Genomic DNA, 20,835 nt, shown 5'->3' on the forward strand with positions numbered 1-20,835 from the left:
TCCTCGGGCGCCGGACCGGACACCGTTGCTTCGGATGTTACGGTCTCCAAGACAGAACCTAGCCACGCCCCGTGGCAACCGGAGGCCAATGACAAGCGGCTTTATGGTTGCTCGGAATCCTTTGGCGGCAAGATGTCGGCGACTGGCGATCGGACTCAGGCTCCACTCCAACCGCACCGGCACTCGCCAAGACGTCCGCCGCGAGACGGTACAAACTGCGTATCCCCTCTGGAGCTCGGTCGCTCTGGAGAGCAAGGCTGGTACTTGAGGCCACGCCAATGCTGAAGCCTGCTCCTCAGACAGGCTTCGGTCGCGTTCGGGAGCCCGGAAGGCGTGGTCAAGGCTGCTGGCTCTGGGCCTGCCCTCCCTGGGTTAGGGGGCCGGGTAGAGTAGAGGCTGGCTAGGCAGGGTGAGCACGCAAGGCTTGGGAATGCAGGTCCCCCCAATGCAGCCTGATGGAAAATTGCCCTAAAACCGGAGAAATAGGGTCGATATGAGGCCAGAGTCCAGGCAAGTGCTACTGTCTCTCCGCCCCAGGCTGCGACTTGCAGGTAAGAAAGCAATGAGAGATGGGAGTTGGGTGTAGTGTCTCAGAGCCGCAAGATAAAAAGATGAGGCTAGCCAGGAGTCCTTAGGGATAGTGTGGATTTTTGTTCCGTGGGGACAAGAGGATGGTGAAGGTCCTGGCAGGTGGGCTCCTCTCTGTATCCTCACTGAAGCTGTTCCACTGTTTCTCTGCCCTCACCACCACCTATTGAAACCCTCGTAAGAGCCTGCGATCAGTTTTTGTCCTGGTCCTCCTCTTGCTGGGCTTACCTTTTCCTTGGTGCATGTCCATGTAGGATAGAGAAGTGAAGAGTGGGCCAACAGTAAGCAGAACTGAGCCCCATACATCTTGAGCAGTTAATCAAGGTGAAGTATGCTGTCATATTGAAAGAGTTGAGAGACTAGAAATGACCTGCAAACTACTCCAGACCCTGAGCTGCACCATCTCTGCGTCTTGATGTCAAACGGTCACTGTTCATCTTTTTTCCACATACAGGCTATGGCGTATATGTATACCCAAATTCTTTCTTTCGTTATGAAGGAGAATGGAAGGGAGGAAAGAAACATGGTAAGAAGCTTCTGGTCACTCCAGAGGCCATAATACCCTTGCAACTCAGAGCCAGTTTTCTGAGAAGCTTGGGCAGGCAAGTGTTGTACCAAGCTTGGAACAGTAATGTCCCTGCACACTGGTACCACTTTGCTCTAGTCATGCTGGAACCAGTATACAACCAGTTCCTGTAGGCTTGGAGCTCATCATGTGCTGGTGGGTGCTGGAACTATTGGTGAGAGGGATAGAGTGAGGCAATTAATCCAAGTCTCGGTCTCTCTCTCTCCCTCTCGCTCACTCACAGGTGCGCATACACACGCACCATCATCTCTCTCCCTCGCTCACGAACTCACACAGGTGTGCGCACACACACACCATCATGGCATGCTGTGTGCTTGTTATTGCACACCCAGGCTCCTAGTCTTCAGCCTGAGTTTCTCTGTATTCCAAAAGAAATTAAGAAACCAAGTTGGGCCAGACGCACGCCTGATGGTGGCTCACACCTTTAATCCCAGCACTTGAGAGGCAGAGGCAGGCGGATCTCTGTGAGTTCGAGACCAGCCTGGTCTACAAAGTGAATTCCAGGACAGCCAGGACTGTTGCACAGACAAACACTGTCGGGGTGGGGGGAGGTGATGGGACACAAAATTGGTAGACAAGGAAGAGAAAGAACCCTGTTCTCTCCGTCATGTCTGTGCCAGCATTTATAGAAAACCATCAGACAAAAGCCAGAAGATACGTAGACATTGAATGTCTCACATGCTTTGAGACAGTGAATCTCTTGGTTCCTGGGAAAAGACAGCTGTGTTATCAGCAGGCTGCCTCCTATTGCCTCTCTTAGCAGCATGGATGAGTTACATGCACGCAAGGCATTATGGCTAGGTTGTAGTGGTGCATGCCTTTAGTCCCAGCACTCAGGAGGCAGAGGCAGGCGGATCTCTTTAGTTAAAGGCCTGTCTTGTCTACAGTGCTAGTTCCAAGACAGCCAGAGCGATACAAAGAAACCCTGTCTCAGAGAGAGAGAGAGAGAGAGAGAGAGAGAGAGAGAGAGAGAGAGAGAAAAGAAATAAAGAAAAAGAAAAAAAACCAACCAGTTGTGGTGGTGGCGCATATCTTTAAATCTTGAGAGTTGAGAGGCAGAGGCAGACAGATCTCTAGTTCAAGGCTAGCATTGTCTACAGAGCGATTTACAGGACAGCCAGGACTACACATAGAAAAAAGAAGAAGGGGCTGGAGATATGGCTCAGAGGTTAAGAGCACCGACTGCTCTTCCAGAGGTCCTGAGTTCAATTCCCAGCAACCACATGGTGGCTCACAACCATCTGTAATGAGATCTGGCGCCCCCCTCTTCTGTATACATAATAAATAAATAAATAAATCTTAAAAAAAAGAAAAAAGAAGAAGAAATGACCATATTTTTAGAAAACCTAAGCAACAGAGGAAAGAAGAATAAAATAAACATTCCCTGGAATGGCTCTCTCTCTCTCTCTCTCTCTCTCTCTCTCACACACACACACACACACACACACACACACACACACACACACCAGAAAAGTGCTGGGTCTAGACGTTCTAGGACTCTTTTAATTTGTTGATTTTTTTTTCTGCTTAGTACATTAGAGGGCTTTTCATATCTACTGGCTACCAAAATGTTCTCATTTTCTTTTTTCTTTTTTTTCCCCCGTCTTTATAGTTTTTTGTTTGTTTGTTTTTTGTGTTTGTTTTGAAGCACGTCTTACTATATAGCTCAGGTGGGCCTTGAACCTGGAATCCTTTTGCTTCAGCCTCCAAGTGCACCACTGCACCCAGCCTCTACCATTCTTTTCTTTCTCTCTTTTTTTTTTTTTTTTTTTTTTCAGACAGGGTTTCTCTGTGTAACTAACAGTCCAGGCTGTCCTGGAACTCGCTCTGTAGACCAGGCTGGCCTTAAACTCACTGAGATCCACCTGCCTCTACCTCCCAAGTGCTGGAATTAAAGCATGCACCAATACCTGACTCTTTATTTTTACTTTTTTGTTTTCTTGTAAACCCAGGGCCTGTACATGTTAAGCAAGTACTCTACCACTAGTCTATCCTCAATACCTTTCACATTTTGTTTAGTGTTTTGTGTTTTGGTTTTTCAAGACAGGTTTCTCTTTGTAGCCCTGGCTGTCCTGGAACTGGCTATGTAGACCAGGCTGGCCTCAAAACTCAGAGATCTGCCTACCTCTGCCTCCTGATAGCTGGGATTGAAGGTGTGAGCCACCACCACCCTGCACACATACGTTTCTTATTTTTGTACTACCATTAAGGATTATTTTCCTGTAAGCAGGCATCAAGACTCATATCTAAAACTGTTGTCAGAGCTACTTGAAGAGCACCCACCTTTTTTAAGATTTATTTATTTTTATTGTATGTGCATTGGTGATTTGCCTGCATGTATGTCTGTGTGAGGGTGCCAGATTCCCTGGAACTGGAGTTACAGACAGTTTTGAGCTGTCATGTGGGTGCTGGGAATTGAACCCAGGTACTCTAGAAGAGCAGCCAGTGCTCTTAACCACTGAGCCATCTCTCCAGCCCCAAGCACCCACTTTTAAGAAAGATTGCTCAGTGGCTAAGAGTGCTTACTGCTCTTGCAGAGGACCAGAGTTTGGTTCCTGGCACCTACATCTCAGGTAACTTATAACAGTCCATAACTCTTGCTCCAGGGGATCTAACAGCACTTTCAGTCTCCATAGGCACACTCATGCATGGGCACATGCATGTACATGTCCTCTCTCCTCATGTAGATAGAGGCAAGGTCTCTGTACGGCTCATGCCTCTGTGGTCATTCCAACTGAGAAGCTGGCATTCGGGAATGTTTCTGGGGGGGGGGGTTGTTTTGTTTATAGGAGTTTCCACTAAGTTGCCCAGGTTGGCTCAGACTCCTGAATAGCTAGATTATAGACATGCACTACCATAGCAACTGAAGTTTTAACCCTGAAAAAAATGAGCTCAGCTGGCATGGGTTGGTCTATGGTCATTCTCACTCACCAGCTGACTGCACATTGATTTCTCTTACCAGGTCATGGGAAGCTGTTGTTTAAAGATGGAAGTTATTATGAAGGTGAATTTGTGGATGGAGAAATCACTGGGGAAGGCTACCAACACTGGGCCTGGTCAGGTTAGCATTGGACATAGGTGGGCTATTGACTGTGTTCCCATAAACTCTCTCAGAGTTTATGGACACACAAAGTGCTGTGTGTAAACAGGAGGCCTCGGGTTCCACCAATGAGAGAGTAACAGCATGCAGGCTGGGGCAAGGCAGTGTGAGGCCTACAACTTGGGTGACCTCTATGCCCATGGAAGGCCTAACCTAGTGAAAGAGTGCCCTGGGGACTCCTAGTTGAGCCTCTGCACTTACCTCTTGAGACAGCTTGATCTTCTCCTTAACACCTAGTTGGAATAAAGATTTACCATCCCAAAGTTACAATTTTCTTCTACATTAAAGATATTTTAGGCCAGATGTGGTGACAAATGCCTTTAATCCCAGCACTCAAACAAATAAAAGATATTTCAGTCATGCTGTATCCTCGGATGGGCAAACTGCTCCATGACATCTATGCCAGTGGCCAGGGGTATTTCCTAGAGTTTTAGGCCTCACAGTAAGCAGGTTGTTGGTGCTCAGGGGAACTTTTCTCTTGGGCTCAGCATTCAGTTGTTTTTAAAGAGCAGGGAAAAAAGGGCTCATCCTTCACTGTTCCCCATCAATGCCACAGAGAGGGTTTCCTAGGATGGTCTGCCATCTCAGCCAGGACAGGAAACGCTAGTCCATTGCAGTCCACACCAAACAGTAAGATAAAGAGACAGACACCAGCCAGGTGTGGTAGCATACACTTTTAATCTCAGCACTCAGAAGGCAAAGGCAGATAGATGTCTGTGGGTTTGAGGCCAGCCTGTTCTACATGTAGAGGCAGAGACAGAGACCTCCATTTGAAAATGGCACCTCAGGTAGTGGTGGTACACACCTTTAATCCCAACATTTGGGAGACAGAAGCAAATGGATCTCTGAGTTTGAGGCCAGCCTGGTTTACAGATTGAGTTCCATGACAGCCAGGGTTACACAGAGAAGCTCTGTCTCAAAAAACTAAAAAAAAAAAAAAAAAAAGAAAAGAAGAAGGAGGAAAGAAAAGAAAATGGCATCTCCACTGTCGCTGGTTAGGGCATAGCAGAGAAATAGAAAACAACCTGATTCTTGCCTCTTATCTACACCAGGAAACACCTACTCTGGACAGTTTGTTTTAGGAGAGCCTCAAGGACATGGCATCATGAAGTACAAAGCTGGAGGCCACTATGAAGGGGAGCTCTTCCACGGCCTGAGGGAAGGTCTGGTGCCCAGGGACTTGGGGGCCCGTGCGCTCAGATGGCAGAGCCACTAACATAGCTGTCTGAGTTTAGAAAAGACAGGGATTGGCACCCCCTTTTCTGCTCACGGTGCAGTTCAGCCCATCAGAGCCTGTACAGGGAGCAGCTCCTTACCATGTCCTGGGACATGTCATACCTGAGCTATATACCATCCACCACTTACAATTACTTAATGATAACCATGGGTCCTCCACCTTGTCCTAAGGCGGGTCTTCCAGTTTCAGAGTGGTCATTCCTGCTGCTACAGCCATGGTTTAACCAAATCCACTCTCCCAAGGTCCCAGTGACCCTGGAACTCTCAGGTCCCCCTAGAGCCTGAGTCAGTCACTTCCTGTATGGTCTGCAAGCCAAAGAGGATAAGAGGCAGATTGAAGGGGTACCTGTCCCTTCGGGCACTGTGGAAAGTGCCCGACCTTTCCTGTAAACCAAACCCTGTGAATGAACCTAGCAGGTTCTAGTGTGTATGAATGTAGAGGGAACTTCCTCTTCTTTCTCCAGGTTTGCTTGAATTAGGGAACAGAAATACCTTTGAGTTTCTGAATTGTCCAGAACCTGAGAGTATTGACAGTTCAACAAGGCCACACCTTCATTCACAATTCCTTGCCCTTTTGGGTTGACAAGCCTTGCAGGGGAACTCAGGCAGAGCACTTCTTTGCTTACCATATACAGTGTTAATTTCAAGACATAAGAACAAACAAGTGAACTCTTAATCATAAATCTAAGCTGTCCACCAAAAAACAGGTGGTTTTGGAGGACCTGTGGAGCCCCATTCAGAAGCTGTAACGGCTAAAATGGATCATTTTTATCAGCCCTGCTGACGTGGGCAGTGGCATTATCTGTCCCTAAATGCATCTACCACTCTTGTTTGAGCAGGCTTAGTCAGCAGGCCTAGAAGGCAGCCTGGCCTCTAGAGAGGGCCTTGGTACTCAGCCTTCTAAACCCATCTTCCTGCCAGAATTGGGTGCAGGCATGTTCTTCCAGGAGGCTAAGGGAGAAAGGGGTCATCACCAGCAGGAGGTGTGGAGTGAAGTTGGTATATTTTGGTTCCTTCACTAGGACAGGGGTTTCTGGAGGACCAGGATGGGCAGGTGTACCAGGGTTCCTTCCATGACAACAAGAGACATGGCCGTGGGCAGATGATCTTTAAGTGAGTATAACTAACAGAATGCTGATGGCAATAGGGGTCTGGGTAGGTAGAGTCTGTAGAAGTGCTAACTAGTAGCCAGGCCTTAAATATATTCTGAGCCTTTGCTGTTTCTGTATGTGTCTGTGTCTGTCTGTCTCTGCCTCCTCCCACACTTGTTGAACCCAGGACCTAGCACCTTTGTGTCAGGCTGGTACAGGGTGGACCTAGATTTGGGCAAGGACAATGGCCAGCAGTGCCATTATCTTTGAGGCAGGGGGTTGGAGACTAAGCCTGTGTTCAGGTTCCTGGGTGGATTGTTACCCCACACCTGCTCTTGAGACAGGCAGAGTCACCTCTCCCATTTCTTTTTCTCTGTCATTTCCTATTTTGAGTAGCAGAAGCCAAACACGTCCTGCACAGGGCCCAGCATGTTCTGGAAAGTGGGTCCTGCCATGGGGGAGATGGGGTGCATGCAGACATGTCCACGCCTGTCACCAGCCCTCCTGAGCCAGCCCTGGCAAGGCAAGAGCTCACAGACCATCTGTTCGGGGCCTATTTCTGCCTTGGCCCGGTGTGCTTGCTGTGCCTGGTCAGAGGAGTAGGTCTGAGTCACTGCCACCATCTGGCTCCTGGCTGAGGGTCCTGTACTGTGCTAACCCTCAGGAATGGTGACAAGTATGAAGGCGACTGGGTTCGAGACCAGCGTCAGGGACATGGGGTGCTGTGCTGTGCCGATGGCTCCACATATGAGGTACTGCACTTACTGCCATGGGGGAGGTGGGAGGCCATGGAAGGACTGCGAGCCTTGGTGGTGTTTGCCCATACTTCATCTGGCAATGCCTTGGAGGTGATGGACTCACAGTCAACTCATCCTCACATCCCCACACCCACCCTGGAGGCTGACTTTCCTTCTGCTTACTAAGTCCTCCTGTGGAATGAACTCTGTGCTGTAAGTCAGGCTGACAAGGAAAACTGAGGTCAGCCCACATGCTTGCTCTTGTCCACATGGGAGGTATGTGAGTTTTGTGGGCAGAAGACAAGACTATACCAGTGCTATTACTGAGAAATGTGAAGTTTTTGGCCAGGAAAACTGGCATGTTACCAGGAGGGGCACAAGAAGAAACATGGATTACAGTGCAGGGAGGTCCAGAGACAGCGCTGGGCTGGTTCTACCATCCCTGAGCTGACTGCACGCTAATTCCTAGCAGGAAGCAGGAGCTTAAGGGCCCTGAATCAGGCTTCTTGGCTACTCCAGTTGTCCCAGGTGAGGCCCTGGAGGATGCAAGGCTGAAAGCCCACGTGCTGCCCCCTGCTGTGATGGTGGCACAAGTCCTGCTGGGGTTTCCAACAGGAAGGACAGACGGACAGACGAGTTTAGGCGCCAGACTCATGAGTGTCAGAACTGCCTCAGCTTTTTGTGACTTCTTGTTGCATCATAGTAACCAGGATGGTGTGATTCATATTTTTTTCCAGATTTCTCAAATGGCAGTTAGGGTAACAACTGAAAGGAACAGGCCCCTGAAAGTAGGAAGAGCCCAGCCCAGTTCATGCAGAACTGCGAAGAGTAGCCACAGGTCTACTGGGGACCTCTGTAGGAGATTGCCCAGATGCAGGACACTCAGAGTGGTCCCTGCTGACTCCTATAGGCCTTTGGCCCTAGGGAACAAAAACCGACCACCACAGAGCCTGCAGCTCCCTCTGCTGACTCCTGGCATTGTGCCCACTAGCCAGGGAGAAGTGTTCAGGGCCTGGCTCCCTGATGGAAGTGGAGTGGTGCAGGGCAGCTCCTACAGAGCTGTGGGGCCACAGAAAACCCAGCATGGATGCCCGTACCTGTTTATAGAACAGAAGAGTTCTGCTTGGGTAGATCTCAGCCCATGCCTTAGTAGTGACGTTGCTGTGATAAAACACCCTGAGCAAAAGCAGCTTGGGAAGGGAAGGGTTGTTTCCTATACTTCCTGGCTATGGTCCATCACTGAAGGAAGTCAGAATAGGAACCTGGAGGCAGGAACTGAAGCAAAGGTCATAAAGGAACGCTACTTACTGGCTTGCTCCCCAAGAGCTTGCTCAGCTTTCTTATAGTACCCAGGACCAGCAGCCCAGGGGTGGTACTGCTCACAGTGAGCTGGACCCTCCCATATCAATCATTAACCAAGAAAGTATCCTACAGACCTGTCTTCAGGTTAATTCTATGGAGGCATTTTCTCAATTAAGATTCCTTCTTAGTTGATTCTATCTTGTGTCAAGTTGACATAAAAACTAGCCAGCCGGACTGGTCTGGTCAGGGCTGTTGGAGTCTGTGTGGACACTGCTGCCACCCTGCTGGCCTTGAAGCTGCCTCTGATCTGTGCCTGAGACAGTGCACGTCATTGTATATGCTGTTGTGACCAGTCACCAGTCTGCCCTTCCCCACTTAAGGGGTCGTCCCCAAAGGACCTGTCTTTTACAGTATGTCCAAAGCAGGATCAAATCAGGTGTGCAGTGGGAGAGTACAAGGTAATGAGGACACAAAGTCCTGCACCCCGGCAGAGTCCACCGTGACCATGGCCACATTTATACGGTGTCTTGTTTCTAGTGAGCAAGGCCAGGGCTATCAGATCATTTCCTACCTGCTGGACACTGTTCCAGACCCTCTACTGTGGACTCACATAAACTATCCCCACATCTGTGTGAAGGGACTGTTTGCCACATTTTATAAATAGGGGAAATGGGACCTAGACTTGGTTTCCCAATCAGTATACCTGGCTCTTCATTCCCTAGGATTTGAGAAAGGCCTTACTCCACTAGGTCCCTCCAGAACCCATCCCACTGCTCAGAAACAATGGATGAGCTGTCACCGACAGAGCAGAAAGATTCCTTCACACCATCACCTGGGCAGGAAGGAGTGAGGGGAGGCTTCGAGCTCCCTTCAGTCCTGTTCCCAGAGACATTTCTATCCCACAAGTACTCAGACCTCCAGTAGGGCTTCCCTGCTGGCCACTGACTATCAGTGGCTAGGATCTGTGGGGTCCTGCCCAGGCCTTCCCCTTCTGAACCCTGAAATCAGGCCAGTCGGTGGTGGCACGCACCTTTAATCCCAGCACTCGGGAGGCAGAGCCAGGTGGCTCTGTGAGTTTGAGGCCAGCCTGGTCTACAGAGTGAGTTCCAGGACAGGCACCAAAACTACACAGAGAAACCCTGTCTCGAAAAACCAAAAATAAGAAAAAAAATATTAGAGGTATCTGAACCCTGAAATCTGTGGCACAGCCAAGAAGAGACAGAACCCTGGATGCCTCACTTTGACCGCCAACAGCCTGTAGTATGTCCACCAGGGGGCAGCCCAGATCTGCTCACCGGCAGCAGGCCCAGCCTTGGGTCCTTGTTCCAAGTTTAGATGGAAATGCCCTGGGCCCTAAGGCAAGCAGCAGAGAGGCCTAAATGCCTAAACAGTGACCACAAGCCTTGAGACTGCCACACAGGGTAAAACTTTTCAAATTACTGTGGTTTTTCCTGGGTCCAGACTTGAACTCCACAAAACTCTTCATAAAGGCTTCCTCCCTCAGCTTAATCCTGACCCCTCCCCCCCACCCCCACACCCTGTGGATGATCAACAGGAGACCTGAGCAGTGTCCAGGGAAAGGGTCATAGAGGCCTCTGGCTTTGACACGCAGGCTGCACCAAAAGCAACAGCATGGGCAAAAGCAGCCACAATCAAGTCCTCAGGAGTGACCAGAGGATCTGCATCTGGTCGTGGAAGCCCTAAATTCCATATCCCCCCACCCCAGCCACTTTTTTTTTTATAGTGGCCTTGGTTAGGCTAAAGAAAAGTACCTTCTTCAAGGATCTTGTGGACACTGAACAGAAAAGGGTACCCAAGGCCAAGAGGAAAGGTTAACACTATCCAATGCCATCTGGAAAGCAGAGTTCAGATACCATGGATACTCACAAGGAACTGCCAGCCCAAGCCTGCCTGTCTGAGACAACTTCACTGACCTGTACTTGTGAGGCAGCAAGAGGTCTCACATGCTGCCCAAATGAGAAAAGGTAATTACCCAGTCTGTCACTTAGCCTCGTTAGCCAAGAGAGGCAGAGGGTTTCATGAGGCCCTCAAGCTCGGCTGATGACCATCTCTGCGCTGGGCTCGCCCACACAAGGGGCCACCACCTGCATGGAGTGGAGGGCAGACATCAACCAAGAGAGGCCGTGAAGTGGGAGGGATCATGAGACTTGCTTCCCACAGGCACCACTGTTCTTTATGTTGTCATCAAACAGGTAGGGTTCTCTTAAACACACAAACAGGAAGTGTACCATTCTTGTCCGCTTGTGAGTGTTCAGTTCACAAATTCATCTATATAATCAGACTCTGCTCCATTAAACCCAAACTCCCTGTCCCCTGGAGCCCTTGGCCCCCACCTTTCTTCTGTCTCAGTCTGGCTCCTCGGGGGACCTCTTGAATGGATTTATCCTTTAGTGACTGGCATTTCTCACCAAGCGTCATAGCCTCAGGTCCATTCTCACTGTGCAGGAGCCTCCTTTTGAAGGCTGAGTGGCCCATGTGCATACATGTTCCATTTCCCTTGTTCATTCATTCCGGTGGACACTTGGGCTGCCTCCCTCTTTGGGCCACTAGAAACAGTGCTCTGAGCATTTGTGTGCAGGCCTGTGAGTATGGAGACCCAGCAGTGGAATAGTTGCATTATGTGGCAATTTACATTTTTAATTTTTTATGGAGCTGCCAAATGTTTTCACGGTGGTTGTACTACTTGAAGTTCCCAACAGGGGAACTAATAGAGGTTTCCATTTCTGCATTTCCTAGTGTCCATCACGGTCCCCCTCAGCCACCTATAATATTAGCCAGTATTTCCATCTTGTAGGAAAGAAATCCAGACCCTGAGCAGATGTTCTAGGAGAAATCTACTGTTTCTAAAGGCAAGCTTGGGTCTGAGACTGTCAGACAGCTGGCATAGCAGTCGTGGTACGTGACTCCATCCACGTCTTTGGTGGGAGCCTCTCCCATAGCATGAACATGTCTGTCACCTAAAGCTCTGGCTTCCTGAAAATCAACATTTCCCATATCAGTTTTCCCAGGGGGCAACCTGCTGTCTGGCACACCTGTGCACACATGAAGCAGGTGGCCAGCCTTGTGGGTGTCTTCAGCTGCTGCAGTTCCCAGCTCCCCTCTCCTGGCGTGTCTGCAGAGTCCCAGAGGCCTGCATGTCACCAGGCAGATGAAGGCCCTGTGGCTACCTCCCATATCACTTGCCTGCCTTCCTTTGGCCAAGAAGGTGCAGGCCAGGACGGAAAGACCATTCAGCCAGGCATGTCTCCACCACAGAAGATCCTGAGAATGTGAAACAGTGGAGCACTCATGTCCAGTGGTAGCTCTTCAGGAGTTAGCTGCTCCCCACAATGGCCCCGTCCTGGGACCATCACAGCAAGTTAGTGCTATACCAGTGCCAGTGTGTCCCTGTCCGTACAAAGTGTTACCATCCCACATGCTGAAATCCTAGGAAGACAGTCCAGACCAGTCAAATCCAACATCCTGCAGGCCTACTGTTATTGGAATGCAAGTGAAGCCACCTGCCATCCCTGCAAGCTAGAAACCAAGCTCCATAACAGTCACAACCCCAGGAGGAGAGCCTAGCCAACCTTTCACAGGTGACATCACCCAAGGGAACCCGAAGTCCCAAGGCCTAGCAACAGTCAGTACTAATTGCCCCCTCCATGCCATAATATCATGGAGACCAACTCAAAAAATGTCTGGAGCTTGTTGTTCACCCCAGGAAGGACCAAGATGTGCAAGAGCAAAGAGGTAAACTTTTGCCCAGGATGGACTTGCACCCAAATCCACATCTATGTAGGGTGTGGCCATTATAGAGCCACTTCTAATAAAAGTGTAGGAAAAAAAACAGCATGGGTTAACTGGAAAATGTTTCCCACAATGAGAGGGGCCAAGGGTTTGTTTCCTGCAGTTTATTAAACTTGGTGTGCTCACTGTCATAAATGTGGTCTGCAGCTGTGGCAGAAAGGGGCAGGAATAAGATTGAGTTCCACTCTGGGGTCACTGTACAGTCACAGAGCAGACTGCTGTACTCTTATCCTGGGTATCCTTTTCCTGATACTGGCTCCTTTTTGCTGTGTGTTTGCTTGGTTCGGGGTGCAAATCTGAGCCCTCAATGACTTCTGTGGCTGGCTGTGTCATCATCACCCTCTTCTGTCCTATCGTACGTGTCCGTCCTTCCCTGCGTGTCAGGCAGCAGCTGGGCAGAGAGGAGAGCAGGGTCTCTAATGCCCTGCAGCTTTGTGGTGGGAGTGTGGTGCCCTGCTCCACCTCCCAGTGCTGAGACTCGCAGACTGATTCCACACTAAGTATGCCCAGGTAAGAGCTGGCAGTTCCAGGGCTCTTGGCTCTCAAGTCCTGACTGGTACCTGTCCAGCTGCCTCCTTGGGCTGCTTTACAGGGACACCATAAAAGGGTGCTGTTATCTACAGGAGCCTGCCTGACACTCTAGGAGTTTTAATAACATGTATCTATTCATGATCTGGATGCAAATGCCCAATATAAAATTTATAATATTCAGGCAAGTCCATAGGTTAGTGTCTTTAGTCTCTTGCACAGATCTGTAGCATCCAAGTGCTGCTGACCTGAAGCCGGGAACGCCAAGCTCCAGCTCTTGCCATAGGCTCTGATTCTAGCATGCAACCACTGGCCACCCACCTCAGGAACTATGGCAAATGTTATGGATGGTGAGCACTAAGCTAGAGATGCCAGGGAGCAGCTAGATGAAAGGCTCCTGTGGCAGACTGGTGCCACCCACAGCTCTTCACCCACCACTGCCCAGGTTATTGGCCTTGCCGGCAGGCACCTCCACATCACTGTATTTATCACTGCCGGTGCCTGGGCACTCCTTTCTGGCCACATCCCTCCATGGCAACCACCCTATGAACAGGCACCTGGCCACATGCCCTGACCTGCCTTTTTTCTGAAAGCCCACACTGGTACTTTCCAGAAAGCCCAAGTGGGCAGTGAGCAAAGAGAAGAAAAACTGCTGTTCTATCCTATAGCTCAGAGCCTAGGACACATTGGAGAGTCTATCAGCCAGAGCCAAGGTGGCCCCTCCTGTAGTATCCACTCAGAACGTTTATCACCAGCCATCTGTGTGTTATTGTCACCCTTGAGAGAATTGGAACAGGAAGGAAAAAGATTGGATACAGTAAGGACAGCAGTCACAGGAGGGGGTGGGAAAGCCGCTAGAGAGAAGCCAGGAAACTAAAGACTGGCCCGCTTGATGGGACACCTGAATTCTCATGGTAGAGAAAGCCAGACCAAGGGAAGGCCCTGTGCCATGGGTCACCTCCCAGGCTTCCAAGCAGGGCTCCCAAGGCTCAATGTATTCAGTGCAGCCTGTGATCTCTGGAGCCAACCTGATGTCTGCCCTCCTAACCCTGCTGCATCCACATCTGCAGTGACAAGAAAGGATTGTCACAGTCAGTGCAGATGGCAACCTGCCCAAAGCAAAGTGAACACTCTTCATAGCATAAGACTGTGGGATCAGGTAAAATGGTGGGGTGAATGATGTCTGCTGGGCTGGGACACTTGTCAACTGAGCCCCCACCATCAGCCACTCCAGGAATGCAGCTGGTTTGTATTGGGATTATGGTGCTTCCTGTGCTATTTCAGAGTTTGGGATTTCAGGACTGGAGGAATGGAGCCACCCCAGGCACATTGGAGCCTAGCTTAGGGATAACTTTGCAACTCTCAGGATGAAGACCCATCCACATCCCAGAGGGTGAGCAGCCAGGCCCTGCTCACATGTTCCACAGCTAGCTGCTGACCTCTCCTGAACTGAGAGGGCCTAGAGCTGCCTGTTGTTTGTGAATGAGGCCTAGAGGCATGAGATTTTCAGGGCCAGCAGCTCCCCATCTTGTGGTGGCCATGCTCTCAACGGTCCACGCAAAGCTTTCTCTCAGGTTCTCAGGACTCTGACCCTACTAGGGCTTCACCTTCTCACCACAGCCTCTCAGTACCTCTAGGCCTGAGTGAACACAACCACCCACTTTCCTATTCTGTCTGCATTCTCAGACACTGGCCAGTGTTCCCCTCCCATCACTGACGATGTGGCCCAGTGACTCGGGAGACCAGGCTGCATGCAGAGGGGGTCCAGGACAGAGTAGGGCAGCTGGTGCCCAACTAACTTCAGCAGAAGAATGACTTAAACCAAGCCTGTTTTTGGTTGATTTTCCCCAATACAAGTAATTCATAATCAAATAAAACACCATTCTGATTTAAAATTTTTCTATAGAAGTAATCCTCCTGCTGTTTCACACAATTGCTTGGGAATCCAGGTGTACTATAGAGGAGGCAAAATGGGGCTTGGAGAGTGGTGCCCCACCCCCACTCCGAGATGTGTGGGTGTGTGGGTGCTCAAGTTGTGCATTTTAATTGCCTTTTCATTTAAAAGCTCTGGGCATCAGAAAAACCCACCTTGGTCCTGGCCCCATTGTAGTCACAGGTTCAGGTCTCCTCATGATCAACTAAGTGCCACATCTTTGTATTAGGAGGCCTTTGTGTTAAAAGAGTGCCTGTTCAGTGGTGTTTGTTTGCATGGTGTGTGCTGTGCCTTTGTTCACCTCTTTCCTGGCGTCATTAAAATTCAAGGGGAGAACACTTAGCAAAGCAAATTGGATCCCTCCTAACAGAATGCAGTGCCTCACCACCAAAGGAAAGGCTGCATTAACCTCACAGCCTTGGACGTTCCTATAATAAAGGGACTTAGGACTCCTTGGAGCCACCCTCTAAGGCCACCTTGTTCTTTGTGCAGGGACAGTGGCACAGTGATGTCTTCAGTGGGCTTGGCAGATTGGCCCACTGCTCAGGTGTCACTTACTGTGGGATGTTTATCAATGGTCACCCAGCAGGTAAGTGTTCCCAGACTTCCCATGTCCTTGTGAGGTCTGCTGTGGATTGTGTTGAGCCTGGCCTCGTTGTATCTCTGGTGACCCTGGGCAGCCCCATGGGAGGTGTCGGACCAAGCTGGGATGGAGTGGAACATAAAATCCAACCCTTTTCAGGAAAAGCACATTCTAGTTGATTTCAAAGGGGCTTGTGCCTATGCAGAGCCACGCAGGGCTTCCCACCTATGGGCTCTCACAGCTGCAGCCCCACCACAGGCTCCCCAGCCATAGTGATACCTCCTATACATGGGGCCTCTCCTCAGCCACAGAATTTGGGAGTTACCTGGTCAAACTATGCTGACTTGACACCCCTACCCCTGCCGCCTCTATCAGGCCCTCTTGAGATCTCTACACCCTGACATGACTGCAGAGCGACCCATGTCTACCTTGGGTTGGTACCTTCCTGGCCATCCTTTGCTCCCATGTTGTTCCTAGTGGCCTATCCTGAGACTTAGGAAAGAGATGCCGTCTCAAGGGTAGGCCTAGCTAAGAACATGAGTCCCTTGATCTAAACCTTCAGCCAACCTGCCTATGCCTAACAGATACCTGGGGGGCCCCCCCGGCCGCAGCAGCCTCATCTTGATAGACCTATATATAACAGGGTGAGAAAGAACTGGAGCCCTTGGTTGAGGCTGTCACAAACACTAAAGCTGTGTTCTACCCTCAGCACAGGCTAAGAAAATTGTGGTTCTGGGCCCAGAGGTATTGGAAGTGTCCCAAGGCTCTCCCTTCACATTGAAGGTACAGCTGCAGCAAGATGACGGGGACATTGCCAAGAGTAAGTGTCTTCAGGGTGGCCATCCTGCTCTTCCAGAAGACATGGGCTCTACAGGCTCTTAAGTGGAGCAGACCTGGGTAAGGTGGTGGGGTTGCTCCTGAGATAATATTACAGAAGTCCCTGCAGTCTGGTTTCAGCAGAAGGTTCGGGAGGCCTGTAAGACAGCCAGGAAGAGGTAGTCTTGTGTGTACAAGTGTATGTGTGCCTTGAGAGGCATGTGCATTTGCACACATGAACATGTATTTTGGCACATGCAGACCCTCACTCACTGACTAGTGTGCATTGTATAGAGCATAGAAGATAAAAAATATATGGTCTGCTTGGCTCAGCAGGTCAGCATGGACCGTAACTCAGCTAGGCTAAAGGCAGCCTCTCATTTCCTCTCTGGGGTAATCAGATTTCTTTTTTAGGTAACTGAACCTAAAAGTGGCCCAAGACAAGGTATGGGCCACTGACTTCCTTAAGCCCTGTCTACCATGTTAATTCCCAATATTTATTAATTCACCTAAGTTGAGTGCTTCAGTGAAAAAGTCATTTTGTGTGTGTGTGTGTGTGTACCGGAGAGATGGCTCAGCAATTAAGAGTGCAGACTGCTTCTGCAAAGGACCCAAGTTCAATTCCTAGTACCCATATTTGGTGACTCAGAACCACTGTAACATAGCTCGGGGCTGATAACTCGGGAGTTCTGATACCTCTGGCCTCCATGAGCACTTGTACTCATGTGCACACACACAATATACACATAATTAAGAATAAAGTTTTTAATGTATATATTAATTTGGCTTAGCAACTTTATTAAGGTATCATTTACATACCATTAATTTCAGTATTAAATTATTCCATGATCTCTTTCTTTAAAAATGATATGTGTATGTGTGTGTTGTGTGTCTCCGTGTGGGTATGCGCACATGCATGCGGGTACCCACAGAGGCCAGACGAGGGTATCAGATCCCTTGAAACTGACCAGGCTGGCCTCAAACTCAATATGTAGCTGAGGCAGGCCTTGAACTGATCTTTCTGTTGCCTTCCAAGAGCTAGGATTACAGGCATGTGCTATCATGTCCAGATAGATTCCATGATCTCTTTTAAATCTACAGATACGGGCAGCCACCATCACATCACAGTGCCCTTTCAGAACAGTTCAGACCTCTAGAAAAACCCTTTGATCCTATTTCTAGTCTTGTGCCCACTCCAGTCCCTCTCTGATTTCCTGTCTCTATGGATTTGGCTCTTGAAATTTTCATGCAAGCAGAGTCATATCGTATGTGGTCTTTTGCTTTGCTTCCCATTTGCATGGTGTTTGGGGATTCCTCTGCATTGCAGTGTTTATTGGCCTCATCCTCCATACTGTTCAGCAGCATCCTGTTGCCCAGACAGGCCACACCTGATTGCCTTCAGACTAATGTTAGGAACAGTGTTGTTGTGAATACTGCACAAGGTTTTGTCAGCACAGATTTTGTCTGTGTACACCTGCAAGCAGCATTGCAGCATCATATGGTCAATGTATTTAAATTTTGGGTTTGTTCCCCCCCCCCAGACAGGGTTTCTCTGTGTAGCTCTAGCTGTCCTGGAACTCACTTTGTAGACCAGGCTGGCCTTGAACTCGAACTCAGAGATCTACCTGCCTCTGTCTCTGAGATTAAAGGCATGCACCACCACTGCCCAAGAGAGACTATTTTCTTATAAAAGTTTTATGTTATTTTAGTGTTCATATTTTAGGTTAGTGTTCCATTTTGAGCTAACTTTTGTGAATAAGACAAGTGTCTGATCCATCCACTAGCCATGACTGTTGGGAAGACTATCCTTTCTCCATTGAACTAGGCTTCTGTGTAGACTCTCAGTTCTGCCTACTGATCTGTGTGACCACTTTTATCAGGTAAATCTCATTTGTGCCATACTATCCATCTTAATCTTAGCGTTCAGCATGCCTTGAAACTGGGGCACCCTCCAGCCTTGCTCTTTTTCAAAACTGTTTGGCTCTTTGGGTCTTTACATTTCCATATAAATTTAGAATTAGCTTGTCAATTCCTCTAACAACAAAAACCTGCTGGGATTGTAATGGGGTCACAGTGAGCCATCTCTTAGCACTGAGCCTATAGTTCATAGACAGAAAACTGTGTTTAATTAACACTTTGATTTCTCTCAACAATGTGCATTTTCATGTATAAGTCTTACAGTATTTTTTAAAAATCTATTAATAAATGACTTTTCCATGAGATATTTGATTATAATTGCTTTATTAGTATGATTAATAATTACTGCTGATTTTGTTATACTTTTGGAGGTGTTTTTTTTGGGGGGGTGGAAGTTGAGCAGGGTCCCATGTAGCCCAGGCTGTCCTCAAACTCCATATATAGTTGAACATGATCTTGAACTCCTTTCTCTGTGGTCTGGTACTGCAGTTACAGTTGTATACCACCACACCAGGTTATGAGATGCTGGGTGAAGAAGTTTACATTTTTATCTCCTTTTCTTTCTTTTTTTTCTTCCAATTTTCAAAACAGGTATTCTCTGTGTAGCCCTGGCCATTCTGGAACTTACTCTGTAGACCAGGCCTCGAACTCAAAGAGATGCACTTGCCTCTGCCTCCCGAGTGCTGGGATTTAATAAAGGTGTGCACCACCACTGTCTGGCCCCAATAGTTATTAAAATGGGAGATGCAGATTCACCCCCTGGTGACGGTGCCCCCCAGTTTGTCCCAGCAGTTTCCCTCATCAGAGTGGGCAGCAAGCAAGCACCTCTACCTGCTGAGCCACGTTGCCAGCCCCTGCCTCATTAGTTACACTTCTCACTAACTCTCTTCTGGTTTTCATGCCTTCCTATAGATGTCTCCATCCAGTGTCATCTTCCCAGGGCCTTACCACTTCCTGTAATGGAAGCTGACGGTTGATATCTGGAAGCACCTTGATATGCTGCCGCTTTGGGGGGTGCCTTGAGGTGTCCTCTCCAGCTGTAGGATTCTGGTTCTTCCTCCATTACAGAACTGCTGCTCCATTGTCTCCACTAGCATTGAGCTTCTTGTACCATGGACTTCCAGATTCATCACATTAGGAAAATTTCAGCCATTATTTCTCCAGCAGTTTCTTTTCTGATTCTTTTTCCCATGTGTGATACTGCCAGAAATTGTCCCATGGTTTGCAGAGTCCCTCCTTCCTTCTCATTCCCCGCCCTCATGTTTGATTTTGGGGGAGAGGACAGGGAGGGATGACTTCTCTAGCTATATTTTTAGGCTCACAAATCTTTCCTTCTGCATCAGCTAATTTGTTGTGGATCACATCCAGTGTACTTTTTATCTCACTCATTGTTTACAGAATCTCTCCATGTATTCGTAGCTGGCTTGGAACTCAGTGTGTACATTAGGTGGCCTTGACTTTGCAGCAGCTCCTCCTGCCTCTACCTCTGAGCGCTCGGATTACAGACAGGAGCCATCATGCCCGACAGCTTTGTAGTCTTCGTCTCTTGTTCTTTTCTTACCGCCTGTATCTCTACCTCACTGACGAGCATAAGAACAGTTACAGTACTTGGTTCCCCCACTCTCATTTTTGAGACAGGGTCTCAAACTCAATCTGTAATGGAGAATGGCCCTGAGATCTTCCTACCTCCACTGTTCTAAGTGCTGGGATTACAGTCTGGATTGTAATAAATTTGTCCCTGGTTGTTAGTTCTAGAACCTGGGTCATTTGCAACTAATTTATTTTTCTCCTCATTACACACTATACTTTCCTGCATTCTTTGCATGCCTGGTAATCTTTGAGTGAATGCCAGGCATTATAAATTTTACTTTGTTGGATGCCAAATATTTTTGTATTCCTATAAATATTCTTGAGCTTTTGTTCTGAAGCAGAGTTAAGTTATATGGAAAAGGATTAATCCTTTTGGCCTTGTTTTCATGATTTTCCAACAGGTCTGATAGAGAAAGCACCATCTAGTACCAGCATGTTCCTCAGTATGGAAGCAAGGCCCTATGAGCACCTACCTAACCAGTCTCCTGTGACTTCTGAGTCTTTCCACCTAGGCTAGTAAGAGCAGGCGCTCCCCAGCCTTGTGAGCCTCAGGCCCCTTAGTTGTCTTTAGTTCTTTCTTAGCCTCATGGAGTCTTGTTGCTTTTGTGCCCAAAGCTGTGTTCTGATGTCCCTGAATCCTGCATAACTCTGGAGGCTCTCCTCCCTCCCTCCCCAGATTTCTAGCTCTTTTTCTTCAGCTGAGAGCATTTGCTGGGAAGCACCACAGGTCTGAGCTGGGCCTCTCCACTGCCACCTCAAGTCACAAGCCCACTGAAGTCTGCCACTTTGTCTAAGTTTTTCCTTAGTTTGTAGAACTTGGCCACTTCCTAAGTCCCCTGTAAGGCTGGAGACTCACCTCAGAGCTCTGCGTCAGGTCTGGGAGCTCAAGACTGTTACTCTATACTCCATCACACCCCCGCCCATCACTCACACAGCCATCTTGCCTTACCCACAGCACTCAAGGTGTTCCTCATATATTAGCCAATGCTTCTCTTTACTGGGTCCTCCAGATGTGGCC

At 48.7% G+C, this 20,835-nt stretch overlaps 1 protein-coding gene across 4 annotated transcripts in view; it reads left to right on the plus strand.

Annotated features, from left to right (window-relative positions):
* The first annotated feature begins 22 nt into the window (after positions 1-22).
* Morn1 (MORN repeat containing 1) overlaps positions 23-20,835 on the plus strand; it is a 59,222-nt gene continuing 38,409 nt past the window's right edge. Inside the window, exons 1-8 of one of the 4 annotated variants that reach the window (XM_028891395.2) lie at positions 23-208; positions 1,043-1,114; positions 4,137-4,235; positions 5,327-5,437; positions 6,533-6,623; positions 7,266-7,353; positions 15,404-15,500; positions 16,204-16,314. In XM_028891395.2, the coding sequence (XP_028747228.1) occupies positions 133-208; positions 1,043-1,114; positions 4,137-4,235; positions 5,327-5,437; positions 6,533-6,623; positions 7,266-7,353; positions 15,404-15,500; positions 16,204-16,314 (745 nt within the window). In that variant the 5' untranslated portion in view covers positions 23-132. Of the gene's footprint in view, positions 552-1,042; positions 1,115-4,136; positions 4,236-5,326; positions 5,438-6,532; positions 6,624-7,265; positions 7,354-15,403; positions 15,501-16,203; positions 16,315-20,835 lie in introns of all 4 variants that reach the window. The other 3 variants (XM_037203260.1, XM_028891393.2, XM_028891394.2) reach the window with 3 other exon arrangements.

Source organism: Peromyscus leucopus, chromosome 2, assembly GCF_004664715.2.
Source record: "Peromyscus leucopus breed LL Stock chromosome 2, UCI_PerLeu_2.1, whole genome shotgun sequence".
NCBI lineage: Eukaryota > Metazoa > Chordata > Mammalia > Rodentia > Cricetidae > Peromyscus > Peromyscus leucopus.